The sequence below is a fragment of the Hippichthys cyanospilos genome, chromosome 8, assembly GCF_059441005.1.
Source record: "Hippichthys cyanospilos isolate Australia breed blue-spotted pipefish chromosome 8, RoL_Hcya_1.0, whole genome shotgun sequence".
Classification (NCBI taxonomy): Eukaryota; Metazoa; Chordata; class Actinopteri; order Syngnathiformes; family Syngnathidae; genus Hippichthys; species Hippichthys cyanospilos.
The window spans coordinates 1,403,523-1,429,438 of NC_142376.1; the positions used below are offsets into that span (position 1 = coordinate 1,403,523).

General features: G+C 43.8%; 1 protein-coding gene across 1 annotated transcript in view; it reads left to right on the plus strand.

Moving 5' to 3' along the window:
• Positions 1–25,916, plus strand: part of lrpprc (leucine-rich pentatricopeptide repeat containing) — a 46,839-nt gene that overhangs the window by 10,536 nt on the left and 10,387 nt on the right. The window contains exons 12-30 of the mRNA XM_088420823.1: positions 433–551; positions 911–1,001; positions 1,993–2,062; positions 4,957–4,984; positions 5,644–5,701; positions 6,362–6,468; positions 7,053–7,130; positions 7,549–7,620; positions 7,709–7,822; positions 8,091–8,221; positions 8,781–8,866; positions 12,360–12,567; positions 16,787–16,911; positions 18,474–18,580; positions 22,496–22,564; positions 22,636–22,726; positions 22,884–23,026; positions 24,365–24,482; positions 25,165–25,291. Coding sequence (XP_088276949.1) covers positions 433–551; positions 911–1,001; positions 1,993–2,062; positions 4,957–4,984; positions 5,644–5,701; positions 6,362–6,468; positions 7,053–7,130; positions 7,549–7,620; positions 7,709–7,822; positions 8,091–8,221; positions 8,781–8,866; positions 12,360–12,567; positions 16,787–16,911; positions 18,474–18,580; positions 22,496–22,564; positions 22,636–22,726; positions 22,884–23,026; positions 24,365–24,482; positions 25,165–25,291 — 1,942 coding nt within the window. The remainder of the gene's footprint in view (positions 1–432; positions 552–910; positions 1,002–1,992; positions 2,063–4,956; positions 4,985–5,643; positions 5,702–6,361; positions 6,469–7,052; positions 7,131–7,548; positions 7,621–7,708; positions 7,823–8,090; positions 8,222–8,780; positions 8,867–12,359; positions 12,568–16,786; positions 16,912–18,473; positions 18,581–22,495; positions 22,565–22,635; positions 22,727–22,883; positions 23,027–24,364; positions 24,483–25,164; positions 25,292–25,916) is intronic.

Here is a 25,916-nt window from a genome sequence, read left to right on the forward strand (position 1 = left end):
ATGCCAAATTAAACTATTCCCAATCCATTCGTTACTGTAATTCCCCAAATATAAGACACACTTTTTTTTTCCCCAAAAGTATGGGGGCGTCCTATAAACCAGTGGTTCTCAAAGCGGGGTCCGTGGCTTGACTGCATAGGGTCTGTGAAATAATTTGGAATATTCATAAAAAAATATATAATTGCGTTAATTTCATTTTCTTTTAGATTAAATTGTGAAAGTATTAATGACTCTTCAGTAAAGCAATCAACTCAGCTAGTTATTGTTCTAGTTATTGTACTAGTTAATATTTTTTAATATAATAATACTGTACTGAAATGCGTCAAAATGCGTTTTGTGTCTCCAATTTCTTGCTAACGTTGTGATGAAGCCAGCAAAGCGAAAGCAGCATTTTATGTAAGTTTGTTGAAGATTTTCGCACGTGTTTTCAAGGTGTCCTGGAGTTGGTCAAGAGCATGCAGGCGCTCGACGTCGTCCCGGACCTCGACACCGTATCCAGCTACATCCATCCGGTCTTCCCCAGCATTGAGGCCGCTCAACAGGCTCTCAAGGTACTGTCTTTGCATTGCAACGATACTTTTCAAAAGGAGGGGCCTGAAGGCACTTATGTGAGATTTTAACAGGGTTTCTGCAAGTATAAGCAAATGTCAGGAATAGTACAGTTTTATTTTCAAATTAGTAGCAAATTAGTTGGAAAATTAAGCAACTTATTGTTAAATTGTGGAATCGTTACACATGGTATGCTTTATACGTTGTCATCCACGATAATATTACGGCAGACCAGCCAGAAATGATTCGGATTTGCTGGATAAAATATGCCCTCGGGCTAGCACCACAATTGTAGTTTTAAAGTGTTGGTTTTTTTTTTTTGTCACTGTAGCGCTTCCTCATGTAATATTTCCACTTTCAGGGTGCAGGCATTTCACTGGATTCCGAGGGTTTCTTCACTTCAGAGGTTCGATTCGTGGCTGCAAACAACCTAGCTGAACTCTATACCATGTGTAGGTACACACACACACTCGCACACGCACACATTTTGCCAGATCTCTGCTTCCACACATTCCAAACAAGCTTGGCCTGCATCTTGACCGCCTGTCGTTATAAAATTTGCTGCTATGCCTGCGGGCTAATTGGCCCATTTTACACACACAGTCGCGCACACACTCACTGCGAGTTCTCTGCGCTCATCAGGCCTTTTAAGAGATTAGTGTGTGTGAATATGTAAAGAGCAAGGACGAGAGGCGCCTCAACCGGGCCGAGGAGCGCGCAGTGGAGGGGGCCCGCCTAAATAATGGATGACGCGTTAGTCTTTTAGCTGCTTTTCGTCTCCTTTGCTCATTTTCACTTTTGCTGTCAGCTCTGTGTCCCTTTCCATGATGATGACACCAAATAACTCCAGGATTTCATCATCTTTCTTTTTTTTTCCTATCTGTAGAGTTTTAGTCACCCACGAGTTTAACATCTTGGATGTGGCGTGGGTATTTAAACAAAAAAAATAGTTTTCTCCCAGTTAAATTGCATCTTTGAATAATATAGTCTTCAATGGCAGTGAATGTTAGAATTATGGTTGGAGTGATTGTTTTTCCTCTTAAATTTTGCAATCATTTCAGTGCATACAATTGCATCTATTTGCACTAGCTCAGAAAATGAACTAAATTTTGAAATTGAGGTGTCAAACTCAATTTTATCCAGGGCCAAATTTAGCCCATGTCAGGCTTATTTACTGCCAAAAGCCAAAAGCTTACAGCCAAGTTGGGTGATAATAAGGCCGGGTTAGTGAAAACCCCCGGAGACCCAGGGGTTAAAATCCATTAAAGTCAAAATCGTCCAGACTGAGCACCCCAAAAAAAATAGAGACTTTCTTTTTCGGCCACTCAGCCCCACTTTGAGATTTACCAACGAGATATGTCAATTTGCAGACTTATCAACAGTGCAGATTTAAGACAAACATCCTTCTACATTTATTCGTATCCCCTTTGCTCTCTGTTCCAGTGTCGGATCCCTCCCACCCCTCAGTGGACCTTGGGATTTTCCGCGCCAGCCTCATCCAGGGCTTCAGGAAGTGAGTCAATTAACCTGTTGTGTGCGTGTCTTCCCACATTTCCATATTTTGCCACGCCACTCTGGACTAGTGTTTTAGGGAGGCCCCTAGCGCTATTGGAGGTCACAGCGGCATATGTTTTGCATACGACATGTGCTGCCTATCACACCATCTACGGGGTGTGTGTGTGCGCCCGCGTGCGTGTTTGTGCGCAGCTGCAGGGGAAAAAGGCAGCCTACGCACACGGCTGCCTCATGCATATGGAGGCTTCATCCGCTGGCCCTCACCCCAAAGCACCGTGGGAGATATGCAAATAAGCAGATGCCCACCGCTGCCCGCACCCCCTAACCCCCCTCAAAATAGCCCGGACCAGCCTTGCCATCGCCCTCCGTTCCTGCTGAGCGCGCACGCAAAGGGTCCTAGAGTTAGCCTCGGGACCCCGCTCGCACTGGCGGCATTCACTTGAAACGGGCTCTTTATGAATATTTAGCGCTTTAACACCACACAGTTGCACACAAACGCTGCCCCCCCCCCCCCCCCCCCCCCCCCCTTTTCCCCTTCCGAGGCGGGCCTGAGGTGGGTCACAGCGAAGTGCTGACTTGTCTGCTGGGACCCAAGCAAAAAAAAAAAAAAAAAATCCCTAAATGTGCAAAGTTAAAACTTGAAGTTGGGCTAGCTAAATCGTGAAATTGGGGTATTGCGTGGCATTGGTTTACAATTGTTCTAAACTACTTAATCGTGGCATTTTCAAGCAACTTTTCTGTCCTATTCTGTTCTGCTTTGTTTCTATTCTTGGGAAAGTCTGCTATCTTAACGCTAACATAAATACTGTAGACATGCCATTGACAGGCTAATGAATAGCATCAGTGCTAACTTGTTTTCGGCAGCAGATATTTGAACACGTGGGGCGGCAACACATTAAGCTGTTTTGTTTTTGCCTCTCCCAGTTGTCACACCTATCGTAAAAGAATTGTGTATTTCAAATAACCATAAAAGGTTGCTTTTGAGAAGTCTCCCGGCATAATGCTAACATATAGAGAAATGCCATTGACAGGCTAACCAATAGCCGGTGCTCCAGGAAAGCCTTCTCGCTGAACGTTAACATAGAAAGAAAAATGCAATTCACAGGCTCATCAATAGCCAGTGCTCCAGTGCTAAATTGTTCTAGGCAGCAGATATTTGAACACAAATGGTGCAGCAACACCTGTAGAAAATGTTTAACTTTTCATGGGGAGTTCTTAAAAATGGCTTTGCTGAGCTAGTCGTAAAACTTTATCGAGTCAAGGCGCCACTGCGTGCGCATATGTATGAATTTGTATTGATTTATAACAATTTTTCAATGTTATTTCCGGTTATTTTGGTATCTGAACGGGTTTCTCTCTTTTTTTTTTTCTGTTAAATCACACGCAAGGCTTTCTGACAGGGTCATAATTGGGCCCGTCACGTGGGACGCGCATGTGTGCGTCTTTGTGTGCGCACCCTCCCCATTGTGATGCGGGGACCTGTCAAAGACAAGGTCAAGGGATAATTGAATCATTAAAGACCTCTCTTCTTCTCCTCTCCGGCTCGCTGACAGCAGCCGAGATGTCATCATTTAGCTTGTGTGTGTCTTTTGTGGTTTGCCGTGCTTTTGTCCCGCCGTCTCGTCTCTCTTGTCCTGTGGGCTGGAGGGCGTCAAGTCTTGTCTGCGCGTGGCGTCTGCTGTTTTGTGCCATACTTGTCACTTTGGTCGCCATGGCGATGTGACATCCTAGCCGCATTGTTGCGGGATTTGCCAGTCCATAAACGGAGTCAATTAATTACTTTGCTGCTACTTAAGTGGACTTGGTCCCTAAGTCTTATCACAAGACACTTCATTCTGCACAGGAATTATCTTTATTTCATTTAGGTCAGTGTGTCAACTTTTTTTTTGATGTACCCCTTGTATTTTTTTTCTCCCAGCCAAATATTCAATAACGTGCGCCACGGTAATGGATGGGGGCCAGGGAAAAATATACGAATCTCACTTTTTTCTGAATATTGACTTCATACTCAGATTTAGACCTTAAAGTGAGAATTTTCACTGTTATTATCATTTTCACTGAGAAATCTGGCTTTTCGCAAAATTTTGACTGCTGAGACTTCTTACTTACTACCAAGAATGAAGTCAGAATTTAAACACTTAACTATGAGAGGGTCACAACTCATGACTTCAAAGTCACTTTAAAGTCAAAATTCTCAAAATGAAGTGAGAATTCTAAGACTGGAATTCTGAGGCGGAATTCTGACTTTGACTTCAAGTCAGAAATTTGAGTCAGAATTTTGACTTCAAAATAACTTTAGTCTGACTTCTAAGACCTCTGAATTACTTCTGAGAATAAAGTCAGAAGCTAGAGACTTGTCTCGGAAGACAGAATTCGGATTCACACCGCTTGACTTAAAAGTCACTTTAAACTCAGAATAAATAACCTGAGAATTCTGAGGCAGGAAATCTGAGTCAGAATTGTGATTTTCAAGTCAGGAATCTGAGTCAGAATTTTGACTTCAAATCCATTTTTGACGGAATTCTGCCATCTGAGACCTGACTGACTTTGAAGAATAAAGTCAGAATTTAGAGACTTGACTTCTGAGTCCGGAGTGAGAATTCTAAGACTGGAGTTTTGACTTTCAAATCAGAAATTTAGCCTGAATTCTGACTTCTGAGACCTCTGACTCACTACTAAGAACAACGTTTAATTTATCAACATTCAACATTCGTGTGATATTTGGAAGAAAAAAAATCACACCAGTGTCTGAGTTGAAGTTATTTTTTGCAGTAGATTCAGGTCACATCTTTCTTATGTTCCGTGAGCCAAAGTAAACTTGCCGACGTGCGCTTGCAATGCAATGCGTGGCTTTGAATTCAATGTCTTGTCCTCTACTGCCCCCTACTGCAGGTCCGACGACGTGGACAGTATGGTGAAGGTAAGCCGGTCCTCCTTTTTGTCCTCATGTGAAGGAAATACATACGCGCAACCGTCCTCAAATCTTGCAGGGATTATAAAAAAAGGACATTAAAAATACACATTCCCTAATCCTCTCAGAGTCGGAACAAAGAAAGATCGCAATAGCCGCTGATCACTTTACAGAGCGCCCGCTTGAACCCGAGTAACATTTAGTGAGAATATGCGATGTGACAAAAGCCATCTGCTGTCTTTGTCTTGTATTACTCACGCCGCAGAGAACATGCAAATGATGACATGCCGACTAGCAAACGCAAAAGCTGTCAGCGAGGTAGCTGCTGGCTTAGTAGTAAATATTGTTTTTGTTCTTTTTGCTGCATTGTCAACAGAGGGTGTAGAGTAACCGTTGTGAAATTGTTCAAGTGCTTCTATTAGCGTTTGCGCGGTACGCCAAACAATTTCCGAATCGAATGCAAATCAAATATTTAAACAGGAAAAAGAGTCAATCATATCTGAAAGATTGGTGCTATGTGTGCAGCCTGTTAAAGCATTTTTTTAATCCAGTATATGTACAGTTTTAGTTGGTTAGACTTTGTCCTCAGTTTTCTTACTTTCATATCAGAATTCTGACTGCTTTTTAGTTGAAATGGAGATTTAATAGCTCTTTATTTTCTTTCACAGATCACCGAGCTGCTGTATAAAGACCAACGCTTTAGCAAAACCTCCGACAAACCAGCAGGTAAACTGCGTCTATTCAACATCATCTGTTTGATTTCTGGTTTGTCTGCCAAAGATTTGTGATAACAATGCACATTTGCGTAAAACCTCCAGGGGAATGCATCTTTTTTGTGTACAATGCTTTTTCAACCAGAGCAAACAATAATAATGGCGATGATAAACTGACGTTTTCGTACAACACGGATTTTTCCCTCAGATTTCGAAGTGAAAGTGACGCGATTGGGCCCTAGAATAAAGGCTTGCGCCATTTTGCGGAGTCGCGGTAATAATTTAACGATGTTGCTTCATGCTCTAATTAATTTGCTCTCAAATTGAAAAGAAACAATGTTCCGTTCCTGTCACAGCTTTAAAAAGCGTTTGATTTCACTCATACTTGCAGAAATGTCGTGGAAATCTCATGTACCCCCTGAAGTCCCTTCCACGGGTATTCACACGCCCCATTTGAGAACCAAATATTGATCTGATGATTCTTTTTTTTTTTTTTTTTTTCTTTTTCATGTGTGAAGTGTTAGAAGAGTATAGGATTGGTGAAATTCGGCGCTCAGGACGCAAAGCAGCAGGGAACGTCGTAAATGCACCGAGTGGTGTGGCGGCACATCAAATGTATTCCTCATTCTCTGTGTGTGTGTGTGTGTGTGTGTGTGTGTGTTTTCACATCCAGACACGGTCTCCTACTTCCTGTATAATCTGATCGACGGCATGTCAGAGAACGATGTGCAAGCACAGGAAAACAAACTGCGCAATTACTTCAATCAGCTGAAGGCACAGGTACACATGCACTGTATTACGCACAAAACGTCAACATTTGAAGGGAAAAAAATTGAAAATTTTATTTATTTCAATATTAGATACAAATACTGAAATCTGAATAAATGTTAGAAAATAAATTATTTTTCATATATATATATATATATATATATATATATATATATATATATTTTTTTTTTTTTTAGTCACACCTGCATAGTTAGAAAGTAGTGTCAAGATGTTGCGGAGTCAAAGTGCAGTCTAATTAGAATGTTGTTACTTTATAACTATTTCTTTTTTTTTTTTTTGGCTCTTTGTTGACCGTCCCAAGAGCACTTAAGTTCACCTTTTAATTTCCGTCCTTATTTATGCCCTAATTTAAAAGCAAGCTCCGTGACAGCCTCTAATTGGCCCTCTCCGGCAAAGATAAATGAGAAAGTGGAACCACTTCTTCCTTACGGCTTCATTCATGTTCTGCTTTTTTGCCCTTTAACATGCGCGCAAAATCAGCTGGTTCACCTCGTGTGGTGTTTTTAAGATTCATGTTTTTTTAAGATGATTTTTAAGATTCATTTGGGGGTCATTGATTTCTTTATTTTTTTCAGAACATCATCATCCCTGCAAATATCTACAAAGGCATCCGAAACTTGCTGGAGGCTTACCACGTTCCAGAGCTCATCAAGGTACAAAAGTGGCAAAAGGAAACTTTGGAACTTAGCTGTGATTTACCTTTGCGCTAAAATATGTCAAGGGTTAAGAATGAACTGATACACGAGACAGGGCTGCATGTTAAGGGGGGGGTTCAAAATGAGCCCCACTCTTACGTCACCATGAGTGTACTTACACTATTTTGGAACGTACTTTGGGATTGAATGAGTTCATTGTGATAATCAAGCGAGTTGTGTGCAAGCTATGATTGTTTACTTTGTCTAAACGGATTTAAAAGGACATTATTGTTGTTTAAATATAATCCACATGATTTTTTTCTTTTTTATAAATCAAACTTAAAAAAAAGGTAGGGTAAAAGAGGTTTTGAAAATGGCTGCCACCAAACACATTAAGGAAAAACAAGCATATTTAGCTTCTTTTTCTTTATTTTAGGACGTGATCGTGTTGGTGGACCCAAACGAGCGTGTGACAGACAGCCCCATGTCAGCAGCTGCCCGCCTGGGTGTAAGTGGAACAACGCTTACACTTTTTTTTGTTTGTTTTTCAAATCCACCCGTGAGTAGAGTCAACCTTTGTATTTGCTTGCCGTCAGGGACTGGAAGGGAAGGTGTCATTTCTGGAGGCCAAACTGGATGAGCTCAAAGCGGAAAATAAACCTCTGGCTTCCACGCTCAAGCAACTCATCCAGGCTCTCTCCATTGAGGAGGTACACTGCTTTTGCATCGCTTTTTCATGGAATTATTCCATGCAAGACTGCACCCTTGTCCCTCCATCTACTGTATGCACGTGAGGCTATTTTCTATTTGGTCATGTGACATTTGCCGGCGCTTTAAAGAAAAGTCCTGTAATGGTAAGGACATTTACACAAAAGTGCCGATTCGTCACCAAAATAATCGATAGATTTAAACAAGACAAAAAAAAGGAAAAGAACAATGCACTTTCATGCATGGGTCCATTTGTGGGCCTGTTTGTAGAACCTGCAGCGCGCCCTGGAGCTGAAGCGGCAACACCAGGACGAGATGAGCGCCGGGGCCTACGCCACCCTCATCAACCTCTGCTGTCGCCACGACGACGTTGAGGAGGCTCTCAACCTCAAGAGGGAAATGTGCGTGGAGCCCAACACACACACACACACACACACACACTGGGGTTTTTCTAACATAGTTGGGACATTGCCACATACAATAGATTTGAACTTTTGGGGGTCCACCAAAATGTTCCCCAAAATTTCAAGCTGTCCCCAGATAGACAGTAAAACCTGTGATTTAGTCCCCACTATGTCTGAAAAACCAAGTGTAGACACATACACACAGGGTTTTTTTCTAGCAGTGGGGATATTGTCAAGAATGAAGCTTTAAACTTGTGGAGTCCACCAAAATGGTCCCCAGAAGTGCGAACTGTCCTCACAAAGGCAGTAAAACCGGAGATTTGGGCCTCACCATGGATCAAGAATCAAGAACTAACCCACGTCGCACAGTGCGCCCCAAATGCCCCGCTACCTGTAGGACGGACCCCATGAAAGTTTAACTTGATGTCTATTAGGAAAGACATTAATGCAAGGTCCAGTCACTGGAAGGCTCCCTCAGCCGTCACCCGCATCCGCCTACAATACGATTAGTGGGAGCGGAATGCATGAATCCGCAATGTGTCTGTCTCTTCTCCAGGACTCGCCAGGACTCATCAGTGGGACTTGACGCCAGTAAATATATTGCACTTGTCAAGGTGCTCGCCAAGAATGGCCGAGTGGAAGGTATGCTTTTCTCATTGCTGAGTTTTCTTTCCCGCTCTCCTTTTTTTGTTTTTAACTCCAAGCCGACCTAGTTTTTTCAAACTTGTTATCCAACTAGTTCAACCAGTCTTTTTTTTAAAGTTGCATTGCAGTTAAAACATCAAAACTGATCTGAGCATGAATCTTAAATGTAATAAAATAAGTGCAGCACCAACCTATTTTAAAACATAATATTGCCACGCTTAGATTGTTAGAATGCTGCACCAACACAACAGTCACATGCAAACAGGATTCTCTTTACTAGTGCTACTTGGTGGTGAGTTAAACTCCAAATTAATACTTCAATCGTATCTTCTTCTGTGTCCCTTGGTTTACTTACTGGTTTTAATTGCAGCTATGCCGCCATTATGTAATTTTTAATATTCATTTGGGATATTCGGAAGAATGTGTGTGTCACCAGTCAGTCTGCTTCTCTCAAAGCATATATTAGCTGAGCATTTCCACAATGCCACGGTGGATTTCCTTCAGCCTGTCGAGGAGACAGTTACCATCAGTCGTCCCCCTTGCGCACCCCCTCCCCGTGCACCCCCACACCTCACAATGACAGCCAAATGTTTCCCTCATCTATCCTCTCCCCTGTCCTCCCTCTGTCGGAAACACACACACACACACCTACACACTCATATGCATATGTGGACGCACCCCCACATCAGCGAAAAATGAGAGGGGGGAAATTACAGGACTGTGTGTATTTTTCCGGATTTATTGAAATCCGACTTGATGCCCGTGGCAGATCATGTCCACCAAAGTGCTTGAGTGGTCCACGCGCGCATTTGCATGTGAATTCAAGCAAAAGGCATTTGTTGGGCACCGCGGTCGGAGTGTGTGCCGGCTTGCGCCGAGGCGGCGTTAAAGCCTTTGCCATTAGCTGGGATGCGCGCATCGGGCGTGACGCTTGTCACCTGCATTAGCACACTTGGCTAACCTTGATGTTAGCCCCCCACCCGCCCAAGCGCCGCTGTTCTTCCCGGCCACTTCGGTGCAACTCCAGCCTGTTAACTTCTTCGCTTTTTACTTTCCTTTTTGTCTGATCAATTAATAGTTATCTGCTGCTCCTTTGATCTGTCTGTCTGTCTGTCTGTCTGTCTGTCTGTCTATCTATCTATCCATCCATCCATCCATCCATCCATCGCTCACTCGCTCTCTATCACTCTTTCCCTCTATCGATCTATCTGTCTGTCCGTATAAATGTGCCTTAGTTTCCGGCTAAACAAGATCGAGTATTAACAGGCTGTTAAACTGCTTCAAACTCCATGTTGAGGCTGAGTGTGGGAGTGTTATTGCAGTACATCGAATTGGCGCTGCCGTGAAGTCTTAAAGCAAACCCACAAACCACTGACGCCGCAAAAAGCAAGGCGCAAAGTGGCGAGGGAACATTGTAGTCTCAACGAGGCTGTGGTGAAAATGTCAGAAAATAGCAGGCGTCCCCAACAGTAACTTCCTCAGTCCTCCACTTGTCTTTGCTCTACCTTTTTCAATATACCTCTCCATCACCAATTGTCTCTTTGACCTGCCCTTGGCCTCCACCGCATCCGTCTCTCCCTCTCGTATCGCGCTGCGAGTTGCTACACTTTGTATGTTTTCACCTGCGGCGTGCAACATTAGATGAAGCACTGGGCTGTGTGATGTTTGTTTGCCCGTCCTCCTCCCGGTCCGCTCATGCGTCGCGCGGCTCGCTTTGCCGGCCCCGATGCTCGGCCGAGCCGACGGTAACGCATCCCGGCCTGACGGACGGGTAAAAAGCTGTGACGGACGCGGGGAGGCGCGAGGCGGTCGAAACGGTGGATGGAGCGCTCCATTTGGGCGCATCAACTCCGAGCCATTGGCCCCGGTGATTAGGGGGTGTGTCACAGGGTGATGTAGAGTGTGGAGAGGGGGCCATGGCTGAGGGAGTTTATCAAGCGGCACTGCACACCTGTACATGGGAATTAAAGGTAAAATCCAAGGGTGCATCCGAGGGTGGAGGTAAAGGGTGGCGGGAGCTGGCCAAAACGCCCCCCCTCCCGCATATTTAAAGAATTCTGAGAATTCAAAAGATTGACTTAAACTAAAAAAAAATGGATATTAGAATCAGAATTTTTACCTGTCTTTGGGAGTAATGACGTAAATCTCAGGTGTATGGTTGCTACACGCAAACGGAAAATTATGTAAATCCCAATCTCCCAAAAAACTCAGGCACGGATAGCAGATCCAAAGGCATTTGCAAGAAACCCGATCTGATTTAATGCCTTAAATCACAGGTCCCCAAGTGCCGGTCCGCACCCGAAACAACGATGTTCCGGAACCGATGTAGTTCATGATCTTCCATTTTGCAGTGAGGAAGGACGATGTGTATTGGGTCAGAATTGTAGCAAAAAGAAAACACGTCCCGTCAAGAGACAGGTGACGAGCCTACAACTTTGACGAAGAAGAAAGGTCCATGGTGATAAAACTGCATTCCTAGTTAAAGGCCCCATTCCCTGTATCGTCTTTTTAAGTTTAGCTCCAACTGGAATCCTCCAATATATTCTGCGCACGTTCATGCCCCTCGGTCACGGCGTATAGATTAGTATCTGTTTTGGAAAGCGGCTGTATCGCTATCAGCCCATTAGCAGCTGTCTAAATAGATGGTAAATGCATCTTAATGACTTTACCCTTGTAACACACACACACACACACACACACGTTCAGCCCCCTCCCACGTTAGCCTGATGGGCGCGCGGCCAGGCACAAATAGCCCCACATTTCCATGGAAAATGGACAGGCCCCTCTTCCCGTTTGCCAGGGTCTCGCTAAGGCCACGGCTGGCCATCGCCGCGGCATACCTATAATTTAGCCCCCCCTCCCTTCTCCGCCCGGCCAAGGCAAAAAGATGGCCTTCGTTGTAGGGGTCCGCTAATTGTAGTCTCGTTTAGAAAAGCGTACGTAGCAATTAGAGCAGAGTTGGCATTATCCAGGGTTGCATTTGCATCCCCCGCTGGGAGCAAAATGCTGTTTTACTATGGCTTTGTTTTCCCCATGTGGAATTAGCTTAAGGGCCTTGTATCGCAACAGTTTGCGCAATTCTCCTTCTGTTGTTTCATGTCATGTGTTCTTTTGTTGATCCTTGTGTCGTCTGGTAGAGCTTGAACGAGGTATCGTTTTGGAAGCAAAACTGTGACATCGGATAACGGATCGGAGCGTCAAGGCTGCTTTTTTGTTGGTTTGTTTGTTTGTTTTTTAAGGCTCATACCTCCCATGTTTTTCATCCAAAAAATACTTTAACTGGTTACGAGGTACTTGCCAGACAAAAAAAATCTTAGGGGTATCAGAGTCAAAGTTTCTAATGTTTTGATGGTCTGATGTCATTTTCTGTCATGATGTAAAAGTTACTGCTCATTACAAAGTGGACTCCAAATGTGTAATATCTGCCAAAAATACATTTTTTTCCCCCTCAAATGGTTCCTCTCAATTGTCCGGTGAACTTTGTCTTCAGAGGCCCTGGCCACCCTGAACGAGATGAAGGAGAAAGACGTTGTGCTGAACGACAGCCACACCACCATGCTGTTCCACACCCTCAACGCCGCAGTGTCCAAAGGCGGCGCCCCCCTGGTCCGGCGCCTCCAAGAAACCATCTTCACGCTGGGACTGGCCAAGCCCAGCGCCAATCTTTGCGCGCCCCTGGTCAGCGCCTACTTGGACAGGTAGCGCCGAATCTCTCTTTTGTCTGCAGCTGCATCCATTTGGCAGGTGTTGGCTGCTAAGCGCGTGTCATCCCTCCCCGTGATCATAGCCGAGGTTACGTTTCGGTTCAGCGCCTCAGACAGAGAGAGGATGTGGAAATTGCTCATTTGTCTGCGTTGTTGTGCGCGCGCGGCTTTGTTGTTTTGGACTCGGCAGCTGCAACCTCTCCCATGAGCCCCCACCCGGGCTCGCCCACCCACTGCCGTATTCCCAAGGTGTGTGTGCGTGGCTCCCCGTCAATTGGAAATGCAGATCAGTGTTATCAAACATTGGACGCGGGGTCACGCGTATTGGGCCCGCCTCCTCGGCGCCCGTGCGCCATTCACCTCCCGCGTGCGCCTTTTGTGCTCTATTTATCGGAGCGGCTTTTAAGTAGATCGACTCATTAGCATGTTAATTATGTACAGAGCACTAATTGCCAGATTTACCACTGCCTCGCCGTTAGGGGACTCGCAAACACGCAGGCACCGTACACAGACTTTCATACCGTGTTTACCTTAGTACTTTGCGGGGGCTCCCCTGGCACTCTTTATTTTTATAGTGATTTTGGCACAAGCGATTGCCAAGTTCACTTGTTAATCGCTGCTTCGGTGTGATTAGCGGGCTCGTTTACTCTTGGGTCATCAGCTGGAAGCCAAAACACGCACAATACATGTTTTTTTTTTTTTTTCAGTTCCAACAAGGAATTTTATATATTATATAGTTCATCATTGTTTATATTAGTTCAATAACCACAACAGTATGTTATTCAATGTACGACGAAGAAATGCCTCTAAAAGTACCGTCATTTCATCATTTTAATAACACACACCATGTATTTTAATTAGAAACTCAAATATGGTACATAGATCATGACAGCATACACAAAATAACGCTTTGATTCTCTTTTGAAGTCTTACTCTTAACGTCGCTATGCATGGTATTGTCATTTGTTGAGACTACTGGAGAATGGAGAAGAGAATTGTTAGCAAAAACGGCAAACGATCCAAAGGAATGGGAACACTGAGAACCGGTTTTAGACTCCCCTCCCTTCTTATAAATCGGAATGCTAAATCTGCTTCCAAATTCCACTTTGTGATTTTTAGGCCCAAAGTATGTCAGTGCATTGTAAAATTCAAATGTTACACTTCAAGTCGTTTTTATTCCTGGACTACATCCCATTCAAAAGTGAAAATAAATAAAATGGATCAAACCCCACATTCTTAGCGGTTGCTGCACATACTTGGGAAAAATGGCGTTCCTCACCATTCCTCACTGGCAAACATCTGTGTCTAACTTCCCTTTCGGGGGAGTCGACTTCCTCTCTTCCTCTGTTGTTTTCATTCCGTCACTCAGCGGACGAAGCGATTGTCGGGAGGAGGCGGAGGGAGCGCGGCGATATGCGAGGACAAAGCAGGCATCCGTCTCGCCCGCGCCAGTCTGAATCGGCCGCGTCGCCGCTTAATGACTTAATGAACACTTGTGCGGCAGATTAGCCCTTGACAGCCCATCATACGCGCCGCCCCGTTAGCCTTCCCGCCCGTCCGCGCCGCATTGTCTGAGCTAACCTGCCACCACTCCGTTTGGCAGCCACTTGTTCTCCAAGTGATTAGCGACAAAAAGTGCCAATGAGCGGGAAGATGGCAGGACAAGGACATGAATGATAATTCCATAAATTGGAGATGGAAATGGTCTGGATAACAAGAGAGCGAGGCAGCTCGGAGAAACACCCTCTTTTTTTCCCCGATGGAGTGTGTGGCTGCCTTTTTAACCCGTTCGATCCCTAATATCTATTTTTATGTACCGTACGTCCCCAATACACAAATATAATAAAAACAAGCGCATTCATCGTTACGCATTCTTTTCACTGACCGCTCACAGTGTGAAAAATCTGAAACACACTAACCCGCAACAAATATAGAACATGCAAATATGAACACAAGGAAAAAAATGAAAGAATTTACAAAAGGTGAGCTTTATTTTGTTTCACTAAAGTTTTTACATTGTTCCCAAATGCAATACAACTTAAGGCACGCACACAACGTCTTTTTCCTGGCGGAGAAAGTTAGCATCACTCCCACTGTGTCAGGCATCCTATTAGCATAACTAAATGATGGCCTTTTAGCGCACACATAACAGCGGGCTAGTGGTGTCATGATCAGCGGCTCATTTGTGTTCTGCCCCCCCCCCTCCCCGTACGAGGACAGTGTCTTGATAACAGGCCTGCCCGTCTTCGTCACACAAAAGAGGGCAGCAGAGGAAGGATGGGGCACAATTAGCTTCCTTGTCTAATCCTTCAGCTTTCCACCAGCAAAGCCTTGGTTATATATATTTTTTTCTAGGACTTAATTGGCGAGAAAGTGTCTGACATGCAAAGCTGGGGACATTAACAGGGCTGCGTTGTAGTAAATGGCAATGGAAAGTGACATTTAAATTGTAACGGGGGGGAAATTATCCATCTTTTGACATCCTTAGCTCTTTTTTTGTTGTTTTTTTTTTTTTGTGAGAAGGCGGGGTGTAATTGAAATGCCAGGCCAAGTGATGGGTCCTTTTTAGATGTCTCATATAGAAGTGAAGTATGATCGCAGGTCGAGAGAGCGTATGAAAGAAAAGTAGCGGTACGTCGACGGCGTATTGTCGGATGGCTCTTGAGTGGCGTTGCCATCAGGCACACCATATTAGAAGGTGCACATTCAATTAATGGCCTATTTTAAAACTGTTTTCATTTATAGGATGCGCTACGTCATAAGGCGCATGGAATAGAAGCTACAGTAGTGGCTGGGGTTGCATTATGCATCCACTAGAGGGAGCTGCGCTAAAAATTTCCTAGGCAACTCCATCAGTACCACAAGGTGAATCGAAGGCCGTGCCTGTTAGCTCTCAGCTGTATTTATGAAAACAAGGAGACAAAAATCAACCTTGACTTTTTTTTTTTTTTTCCCCCCTCCCGCTCAGCGTCCGAGCCCTTTCTGCTTTGACCTCAGCGTGATTGACGTGGTGGTTACCTAATCAACAGATTGACAGCGGCGCTGTCACAACAGCGTCGCTTAAAGTCAAGTGGGCGCTCTTGCGCCCCGTTCCCTCCCACCGCTTCTTCTCTCTGTTTCTTTCGCGATCCGTCCATCAAATTTGCTCGCCAGGAGGTGGCTTTAGTAAGGAAACGAGTGATGTTTCATATTTGAAACGCCAGACGCATTTTTGGTCGGAAACACACCTCCGATTTTAGTTTCGCTTCAGGTCCGGATAACTAAGTATTGAAGTCATGCGTTACTTTAGGTAATAAAGTACTAAAGCAATCCTTTACTTAGGTAAGATGGCAGTAAAGTACTAGATTACTTTGGGCAAGTAATCAAGTACTTACCTAAAGTAATCTATTTTAGGTAAGTACTAAAGCAATCCATTACATTAGGTAAATAGGTAGTATATTATATTTATCATGGTTTTGTGTGGTCCAAAATTTGGACAATGATTTTTGTACACAAAATATCGCACGTCCAACTGCAATCACATGGAAATGTCAGAATCGTCGCATTATCAAATGTTACAATTTTAAATGATCGGCTGTAAATTTCAGCTGGCTGCTGTGTCACAAGGGTGAAAGAGTTTAGGAGCATTTTTGGGGGCTTGGAACTGATTAGGCTATTTCCATGTAAAAAGCGGCTCTACCTATGAAAGACTGACGTTACGAAATGACTTGCGGAACGAATTGATTCCGTAAGTAGAAGTTCCACCATTACTATTGCGTACGTTCGTCACTGTCAGCGAGCGTTAATGAAATCATCCAAATTTTGCTTGCAATTTTCAAAGCGCCAACCTCCGCTTTTAGGTCAAGCTCCAAAGATTTGAGTGCATTTGAGGTTCAACCTGAAGGCTTGGAAAAAAAAAAGATGAGAGAAAGGTGGCGGCAAGGACAAAAGAAGCCAAAGATAGTCAAGAGATGAGCGCGGAGGCTTTTATCAGCAAACGCCGATGAAAGCCTGTCCGGGGAAACATTAGCCCCCGCTCATCGAGAATGATGTATTAGGGCCAAAAGGCCGCCTCACCTGTACTTTGGCTGTCAGGCGTTAAACGGGCCGCATTGTTGCGGCGGGTCGTCGTACCTGAAAGCCGGGGCGCGGGGTTAACTCTGTGTATTTTCTCCGCGTACAATCCCAAGCCGTCGCGCGTCCAACTGCGTCTTTTGCCATTGTGTTTGGGCAGCGATGACCTCCCCGGAGCTCTGGACGCCACGCTGGAATGCCAGAAGCGCTACGGGCACATGCCGCGCATCCACAACATCGTCGTGGGACTGGTGGAGAAGGGAGACACCGAGCTCCTGCAGAAAGGTCTCAAAGCCGTGTCAATTCAATCCCCAAGACGTACCTTCACGTTTTTGTTTTTTTTCTCACCACTCCAGCCATTCAATCCCACTTAATGATATATTTTAACTTAAGGGTTTTCTTTTTTTTTTCCAACATATTTGGCTCAAGGAGGGTCGACGTAATTAATTACTTTAGCTAATAAAATATTTAATTATTTTAGGTTATCAAGTGCTAAAGTAATTGATTAAAGTACTAAATTCATTTACTTTAGACAGTCATGTACTAAAATAATTGATTGCATTAATCTATTACTTTAGTGCTTAAGTACATATAATACTAAAGTAATTGATTAGCTACTGAATTACTAAAGTAATGAATAGATTACCTCAGTATTTAGAGTGAGTACCTGAAGTAATCACTTACTAGATGTACTCAAGCACTATAGTAATCGATTACTTTAGTGCCCTAGTGCTAAGTAATTTCAGTGCTAAGTACAGTATACTTCAGTGATTAAGGACACATAGTTCTTTTAAGTACTTATAGTGCATGTAGTACTGTAATCGATTACTGTAGTGCTTAAGTACATTGAGTAAATGATTACTTCTGGTATTGTAGGTACTGGAACTGAAATAATCGATTAGTTTAGGAAATCAAGTACTAAAGTAATCAATTACTTTAGTACATGATTTTACTTGTATACTTGAAGTAATTGCTCTTATGTATCTATAAACGGAATCAGTTCCAAAACATCATTAATTCGGTCCAAGTTGGACCGTGAACTGGTGATTGGAGACCTCTGATTTAGTACATAATACTGCAAGGTAAAATTTTTGATTGACTTCCCCTTTTAACACATTCAATGCCATTGACGGCTACAGACGTCAAAGATCCATTTTTACTCCTGAAATGAATCTGATTATTATTAATATTAGAGTATCTAAAATGGAAAAAAAAGTTTGCTTTGTCTGTGAACTGTTGAATTTGCATCTCTATGGGTTATTATTATTATAATTTTTTTTGCCATCCTGTCAAAGTCGTATATGAAAAGGTCATCTTCAATGTGCCAGAGGGGCAAGTAGTTCTGGAGTGCATCTCTTCATCCCTCCCCCCAAATCCACGGTCACATGACCTCACAGAGAGGTGACTGACCCGACCAGACATCCTCGCCGTATAGCAAAAACATAAATGCGATGAAAAAACAGTAAACGTGTTGACTCCCACCTAAAAAAAAAAAAAATCATGGCAGCTCTTCAACTGTTCTTGACTTGCGTGGCCTTTTTTGGAGATGGCGGTTGCGCTCATAATGTAAGCGGAGGTCCCCCCCAAGTTGTTTTCCATTCACTGTTTATTCGAGTGTCTCAAAAATAGCAAATTATTTTCCGGAGTTGAAATTTCTGTTTGTCGGCTGCAGGATGGAGATAAAGCGTAACAAAGCTGAGCAGAGGGCACGGTCGACCTTATTTTTTTTTTTTTCCCACTTGCTGGAGAGCCCACTTGATGTCCACGCTTTCTGTCTGAATTCCAAATAGTGGGAACAAAATGAAAGGATGTTTTATTTAATTTTTTTTCTCTCATTCCCTCCTCAGCCATGGACATGGTGAGCCACGAGCGCGGAGAGATGACCATGCTCTACGAGCTGTTCTTCGCCTTCTTGCAGACGGGTCGCTACCGTGAGGCTCGCAAGATCATTGAGGTGATGCAGTCAAAAAACAAACAAAATTTAAGACTTAAAAGAGAGTGCTCGGTAATCCAAATATTCCGCTCTTAATTTCGAAGGGAAAAAAAACAACCTTTTTCATGTCCCAATTAATTTGCTCTTAATTTGAAAACCAACAGAAACTGCTCCTGTCCCAATTTAATTTACTCTTAATTGGAAAAGAAAACGAAACCGCTCTTGCCCCAAATCAATTTGCTCTTCATTTGAAAGAAAAAAGAACTTCTCTTGCCATGGTGATGAATTAGATATGCTAATACTTGCAGTCAGAAACTCCATTCAAAGGCCACGCATCCCCAAAAGTGCCGTCACGTACCTCCAAGTAGTACCCCTACCCACATTTGAGAACCGCTGCCCTAAATATATTGTACATGATGAATTATACATGTTACTCATGTCGTCTTCTTATAAAGCTTGTAGATTATTGTAAAAGAGAGGCAAGGCGGGCCGATAAGAAGCGAATGACACGCGGATAAACTGCGCGTCCGCAAGCCGGCTATCAGCGCAGGAATACTGACCAATCAGCAGATCAGGATATGAGACATCCCAGGGAACAAGGCCATTATGTCGTCTCAACAGATTGGACAATGTCCCTGTCCCGGCCCTCTCGTGTGCACTAAAAGAGGGATTTGGGCCTCTTGAGGATTTCCCAACCCCCTGAAGCGCAATCGAAGTGTTATTGTGTCTGCTGTACAAACCTTATCCTACTTACACCAGCGGCGGATAAATGCCAACAGTGTGTGTGTGTGTGAGACTGTGTGTGTGGCAAAGCCTTATTAGAGATTGCAGATGAACACACAAACTGTCAAGAATGTTGCTGACAGACATGGGTTTGAACTGTCAGAGGTGACCACACACACACGCCATATGTCAAGCTGAAGGTTCATCACAGTCCCTCGGCGGCTATTGAAACATTCAGAACCGTAAATAATACAGCGCCTAAGCAGAGTCGACTCGAAAAGGCAGCTTGACAATGTACCCTAAAAACCCCTGTATATAGAGCACCCATGATCATTACATTTTCAAATCAAGGGCAAATTAATTAGAACATGAATTATTTATTTGTGATTTTTTTTTTTTTAAATCACGTTGCATGCCACTATTTTGTTAAGTTTTTTGAAAGCTGGAAGCCCACTGGGTGGGGAACTCTGGCGAGTCGACGAATTTAGCAGTTCTTTTGATCTCGTCCAGGGTTCGTTAAAGGTCACCACATGGTTGCCACAAGAGGAGCTTAATGTTCCTACTAATTTGTTCTTAATTTGTAAAGAAAACTGTACTGTTCCTGCCACTAATTTCCAACATTTGTATATGCAATCAGGTGTAGGCATATATTTTTCTTAAAAGCAGAATTAATTAGATTTTCTGATACTTGCAGAAATCCTGGTAAAATCTCAAGTACCCCCAGAGGGTGCCTTTATCCACACCCCCCATTTGAGAGCTTCCGACATGGATTAGATTACGTCGTGCGTCTGATCATATTGGTGTGAAGAAATTTCGCACTCAAATAGTAGCCACTATATAGCGTAAAAGCAGCATTAATAAGCTAGTTTTTGTGGTTTTATCTTTGCTGTCTGCTATCCACTTGCAGTAAGGTTTCAAAATCTCTGGTCAAGCCAACGCGCATCACCGCTGTCATCGATCATATCTTTGATACTCCACACCATAATGGATAGTTGTGTTGGAGTCATTAAAGCTGCACAAATATTAAAAGCATAAAGCGCCAACATCCATGGAGTGGGTGTCAAGTGGCGGTCCGGCTGAGTGCCGGCTCTCTTTAGGCTGTGTTTGCTATAATTGGCAGCTGATTAATCACAGCTAATTAAATGTAATGATAGAGAAAGGTGGGCAATTTTGTGCTAAATGGCGGTGGTTAGCCACGGGATTGTCATGGGGCCTATTATTGCGGTCTTAGTAGTAGCTGTGTGTGTGCGCGAGCGAGCTCAAGGTTAGGTAGCGTTTGCTAAAGAGCCATTATGTCTTTTTACCTCAGCCGTGCGTTAAGTGGGCAGGGCCACTCAAGAAATCAAACGTCACAGTAGAAAGTGAGATGAGAGTTGCTGTCAAGTATAGGTGGGCAAAGTGTTCTTGCTTTCCGCGCATAAACATCACGTGACATAAACAGATGGCGCAAATGAAGCCTCGTGAACCTCATGATAATGTCAGCTCGCGGCAACCTAGAACGTTTAATAAACAACGCACAAGGAAGGAAGACAACAGATTCTTTTTGCTCACGAGGAGAATGGGCAGAGATAAGTTATTTGTTCTTCTAAGTAGGAATGTAGTATACGTCCATTTCATTAAAACAAGAGCACCATCTAGAGGAGCAGGAAATATCACATGTGCTCCATGAAGCTTCATTTTACCATTATTACCGATTATCGATCCATCCCTAAATAATTTGGTACGGTGTGCTTTTCTTGCGCTGTGTACTAAGAGTTTAAAAACTAAAAAGATTGGTGCTCTGGAGGGATTCCAAATTGCATGTGGACACTCCCAAACAAAATCAAAAGGAAAAGATGGGAAGACCAGCACTGGGCTTTGGTCTCTAAGAAGATTAGACGGACTGAGGGCGAGAGTGAGCGCGACACATTTTAATTTGTCCCTTTGGCTGCTCGGGTAAGCGCATAATGCCTCTGCCTGGGATGGGGGGGGCAGATTTGCAGGGAGAGGCTGGGATTGAGTGAGATTGGGAGAGGAACCATCAGGGAGGGATGAAGCCCGTCTTTTCTTGACGCCGCTGCCGTCGAAAAGGGCCAGCGAGGATTCGGCGCTGTTGATCCCCCCCTCCCTCATTCAGATTAACTTCCTGGCTCATTCTGTTTTCTTTTTTTTTTTTTTTTTTTTTTTTAAACCCTTCTGCTCTCAGATTACCACTGAGAGAGAAGAAGATCTCGCAATCCTAGTCTTACTCAGATTGTATCCGGGCCCCAAGAGACAGATGAAATCCTGATCGCTCTTCTTTGCCCGTAATCACCTTGTCACTGCACGTATCAGACTAAATCTGCGTTACAACAACCCCGACATCAATCTATGTCAGCCCGTTTTTGACAGCTTGTCGTGCTATTTCAATATCTTTTGGGCCTGGATGTGTCGTTCCGCTCTCAAAAACTGCGCCGTCTTGAAAAATATTATTTAGCGTTCACGTTCTAAACCGCTCCCTTGTGATTCGCTTTGTAATGGGAAAACAATCAAATGTTACATGACTTTTTGGAATGGTTATTAGCTAGAGCTTTGTGGGATTTGTGCAAAAGAGGATTAGCGCCAGAGAAGAAAATAATAAAGGTTGGTAGCATTCTCACTTTTAGCTGACTTTTAAGGGGCCCTAACATGATATTTAAGTACTTTCCACGGTGTAATATGTGCATACACCGTATTTCTCAGAGTAGTCGACTTTGCTTATGTCAACCCCATTTTTTCTACTGCAATTTTGATGAATTTTATGAAAACACGCTCATAAGTCTACCTCTGACTTTAGTGGTTACATAGATCATGGTGTGTGTTATTAACCCTTGGCTGTCCGGGGATTTTTCACTTCACCCAGCTTGGGCTGACTTTAAAAGGCTCATAACATCGTCAAATATAAATATGTTTTTACTTTTTTGCATGCTTTGATATCACACGTCAAAAACATCTAAAAGCCAGAGTTGGGTCAAAAATGTCCCCCTAGGATCAAAATGATCAAATTGATCTCCTTTTACTTTTAAACATCACCAATACAAAGTTTTTTCTATTGAGTCTGGGCTCCTCCCACCTGCGATCCATTCTCAAGGTTTGCTTAGGGGGATGTATGATTTTTTTTTCATCTGCGAAACCCTTGGAGACGGTGGTGATTCAGGGTTATACAAATAAACTTGGCAGTCACATCTTTTTGTTTGTTTGTTTGTTTTTTTTAAGACCCCTGGACTGAGGGCAAGGCCAGGACGCCTGGAGTGGTACGCCGAGAAATGCATAAATAACCAACAGGTAACACCAACATCACCAACCAACACTCCCCGTGTTCTTCAAAGAGAAATCCCAAATCTTCCTGCCCTTAGATGGAAGCCCTGGAGCAGATGGTGGACTTGACCTCCAAGTTATTTGAGTGCGACCGTGACGAGATGTACAGTTACCTCCTCCGTCTCTGCAGTAAGTCCCTCTTCTCCTTTCAGCGCTGACGATTGGACCGTTCAAGCTGTCCTTACGTTGCCTACACGACCGACGGGATGCGGATGATGGGATGAGTGCCTTGATTGCCCATTTGCCCACCCCTCAATCTCCAAATGATTTCTCTCCTTCCCGCTAGAGGAGACCAACAACTGGCAGAAGGCCGAGGCCTTGTGGACCAAGATCCAGGAGGAGAACGTCATCCCCCGAGAGAGGACGCTGCGCTTGCTGGCCGATGTCCTGAAGAGCAACGGCCAAGAGGTGCCCTTCGAGGTGCCCGAGGTAAAAATCCTCCGCCGGATGATATCGTAGCCCGCGCATTGTGCTAACTCTGATAAGAAGATTATTCAGAAGAATAATAGCCAGGAGGCTCCTGGTGGGGAAAGGAGGCGGCGGAGCAGACTGCTCTTGCGATCCCCAGGAGCACTGGTGGAATGTAAACACGCCCGAGGTCTAACGTGACACATCACCAGTTACACACATCACAAAGGGAAAAAGACAACTAGCTCGGATGAGTTCGACTAAGCTTAGAGTCTCTCGTATGCAATCTCTGTTTGTTTTGCTCTTTTTCTGAACTTATAGATTCAGTACAGAAAATGTAATCCAGTGTTGTTGCCGTTGGGTACTGTGGTTTGCGTGCACACTACGTATTTTTCCCAAATCATTTTGATTCCATTTTGTGGTGGCAAATCCAGACCTCCACCAATTGCTTTTAAGTCTTTTAGGTGCACCTTATAGTGCAGTATGCAGGAGTTGACTACTTTGGTCTTGTCTCCCGATGCTAGTGGAATGTGACGCTGAAAAGTGTCCGGTGGTTTTATTAAACCCACAAAAAGCAGCCATCATACCCATGTACGTCATCCTCACTCTTTTAAACATCAAAGCGTGAAGATGAATAATTAGCGGCCAGCTAACTGGATCGCTTAAAGTGCATGTTGACCTCAGTCTCTCTTGTATGTATCAAGAGAGCCCCTTTAAATAGGAGTGTGAGGGGGGGGGGGGCTCTTATCAAGTGCTCTGCATGCCCCCGCCACGTCCCACTTTTTTAAGCCTCTGTTCATTACATGAAGCAGAGCAAACAGGATTGCGGCATGGTCAATCAGAGCATCTGGCTGCAGCTGGACGTGCGCGCAAATCTCTAATGCCCGACTAATTAAGCCAGCAGCTAAATGCCACCATATGGCTTTCCCGCTCGCCCTTCTACGTGCGTAAAAACCGTCTTAAAAGACAAAAACCAAGAGCATTTAGGAGCGCAAACCACGCGAGGGCCGGCTAACGCGCCCCCGTTCCCGCTCGCCGCCCCTGGCTTTGACGAGACGGGAAGTGATCGCCGTTGCCCCGGGCGATGAACTGAGTGACCCCGGGGGCGCTCCGGTTGACGTCCCCGCTCCGCCGCGCTCTCAATGTGTACGCTTCTCTCTGCCCCCCGGGTGCCAGCCCTAATTTGCCCCCAGCCAATACAGCTTAACCCCCTCCCCTCGTTGCTACACGGGTGAGCGAGCATCCGGGGACCCCGGCCCGCCCGGCCCGCCTCTCACACACACACATACACTGGATAAAGCGGTGTTTTGATGGAAACATCAGCCCGAGTTTGATCTCGCGCGTGTGCTTCTTTTCCAGACTTGGTACGGACAGGCTGCCAAGACGGCGCGAGGCGAAACAGTCCCCACGCCCGCGGAAAGTGGCCCCCAGTATCAAGTTCGACTTCTGGCCCTCTGCAAGAAGGGAAAAGCCGATGGTAAATGCTGAAAATTGCGGCCGCTCAGTCACGAAAGTCGGGAGAGTGTGATTCAGAGTGAAAAAGAATATTTTGGTTCCTTGGTAATTCATTGAGCTTCGTTTCATGTTTATGATAGATACAGTACAAAATTAATTTGTTCCGGAAATAACTTCGTAACATGAATCTTTCAGAAGTAGAGCCGCTTTTTACGTGTAAATAGACCCCAAAATGCTCCGAAACCCTTTCAGTGAATATTATTAAATTATAAAAAGGCATCAAAAATGGTAACAAATACATATTAGAGTTACATTAGTGTATAATAAGAATAATAAAGAATAATAATAAAAAAAACACTCCTAAAACCTTGAAATTAATCATATTAATTGAAGCACTTGACAATATGAATGCAGTTTGCAGTATATGTTTATGAAACCATCAGTTTGGAAAAAAGATTTCCATCAAAATGCCAAATTAAATATGTAGATTTTGTAGAAATTGTGAAAATAAAAAATTGAAAGCCATTTCTTTTCTAGCTATTTCCATTCTTAAAATTATCATTTTAATTGTTTATGTACCACAGTATTTAATCAACAAAAGTATGCAAATCTATAAAATGGCTTTCACTTTTAAAGTTTTCCATGATGATATATTGAATTGTGTTTGTTTTTATGTTAAAAAAAGTGAATGTTGTGACTGTCAGAGGCCTACAGGATGCTGATGGAATTGGACAAACAGGGCCTGGCTTTGGGCTCCGCCTGTTATGACCACGTGATCCGCTCCCTGTTGGCCGCAGGAGCCTTGGAGGACGCCATGGCGGTCACTGACATGTAAGACCAAATTTGTTGTTCCCGCCCTGCGTTTAGAATCATGTAAAATGATGCACTTTCCATTGACTAATGTCGCCAATGAGGTTTTTTTTGTTTGCTAAACATTTTTCATAAGATGCGGGACGTGAGCCAAGGAGGAATCTATTCATTTTTGGTGCATATCCAAGAGAGTGTTTCTATATGAATTACATGAATCTTAATGACAAAATCCAGACAAGGCCTAATAATCCGTCTGATGCTATTGTAGTATGGTATATTCCGAACCATAAGGTGCACATATTCAATGAATGGCCCATTTTTAAAATTGTTTTCATATATAGGACGCACCGCATTATCAGGCGCATAGAATAGAAGCTAGAGTAGTGGCTGGGCTTGCCTTATGCATCCACCAGCTAGAGCGGCACTAAAGCGAATATCAACAAAACAATCAGATGAGTCAGTCAAACTTCAAATCTGAAATGAATACTAAAGATGATTTGTGGAAAGTAATGTCAAATGTAATGAAAAATGGGGGGAAAAAGAACTCTTGATTACGTGAAAAATCTGTTCAGCTCAATGCCAAGAGCAATCACATGTTTAAAAGAATTGAATTATGATTGAACAAATTATAAACTTTTTTTTTTTG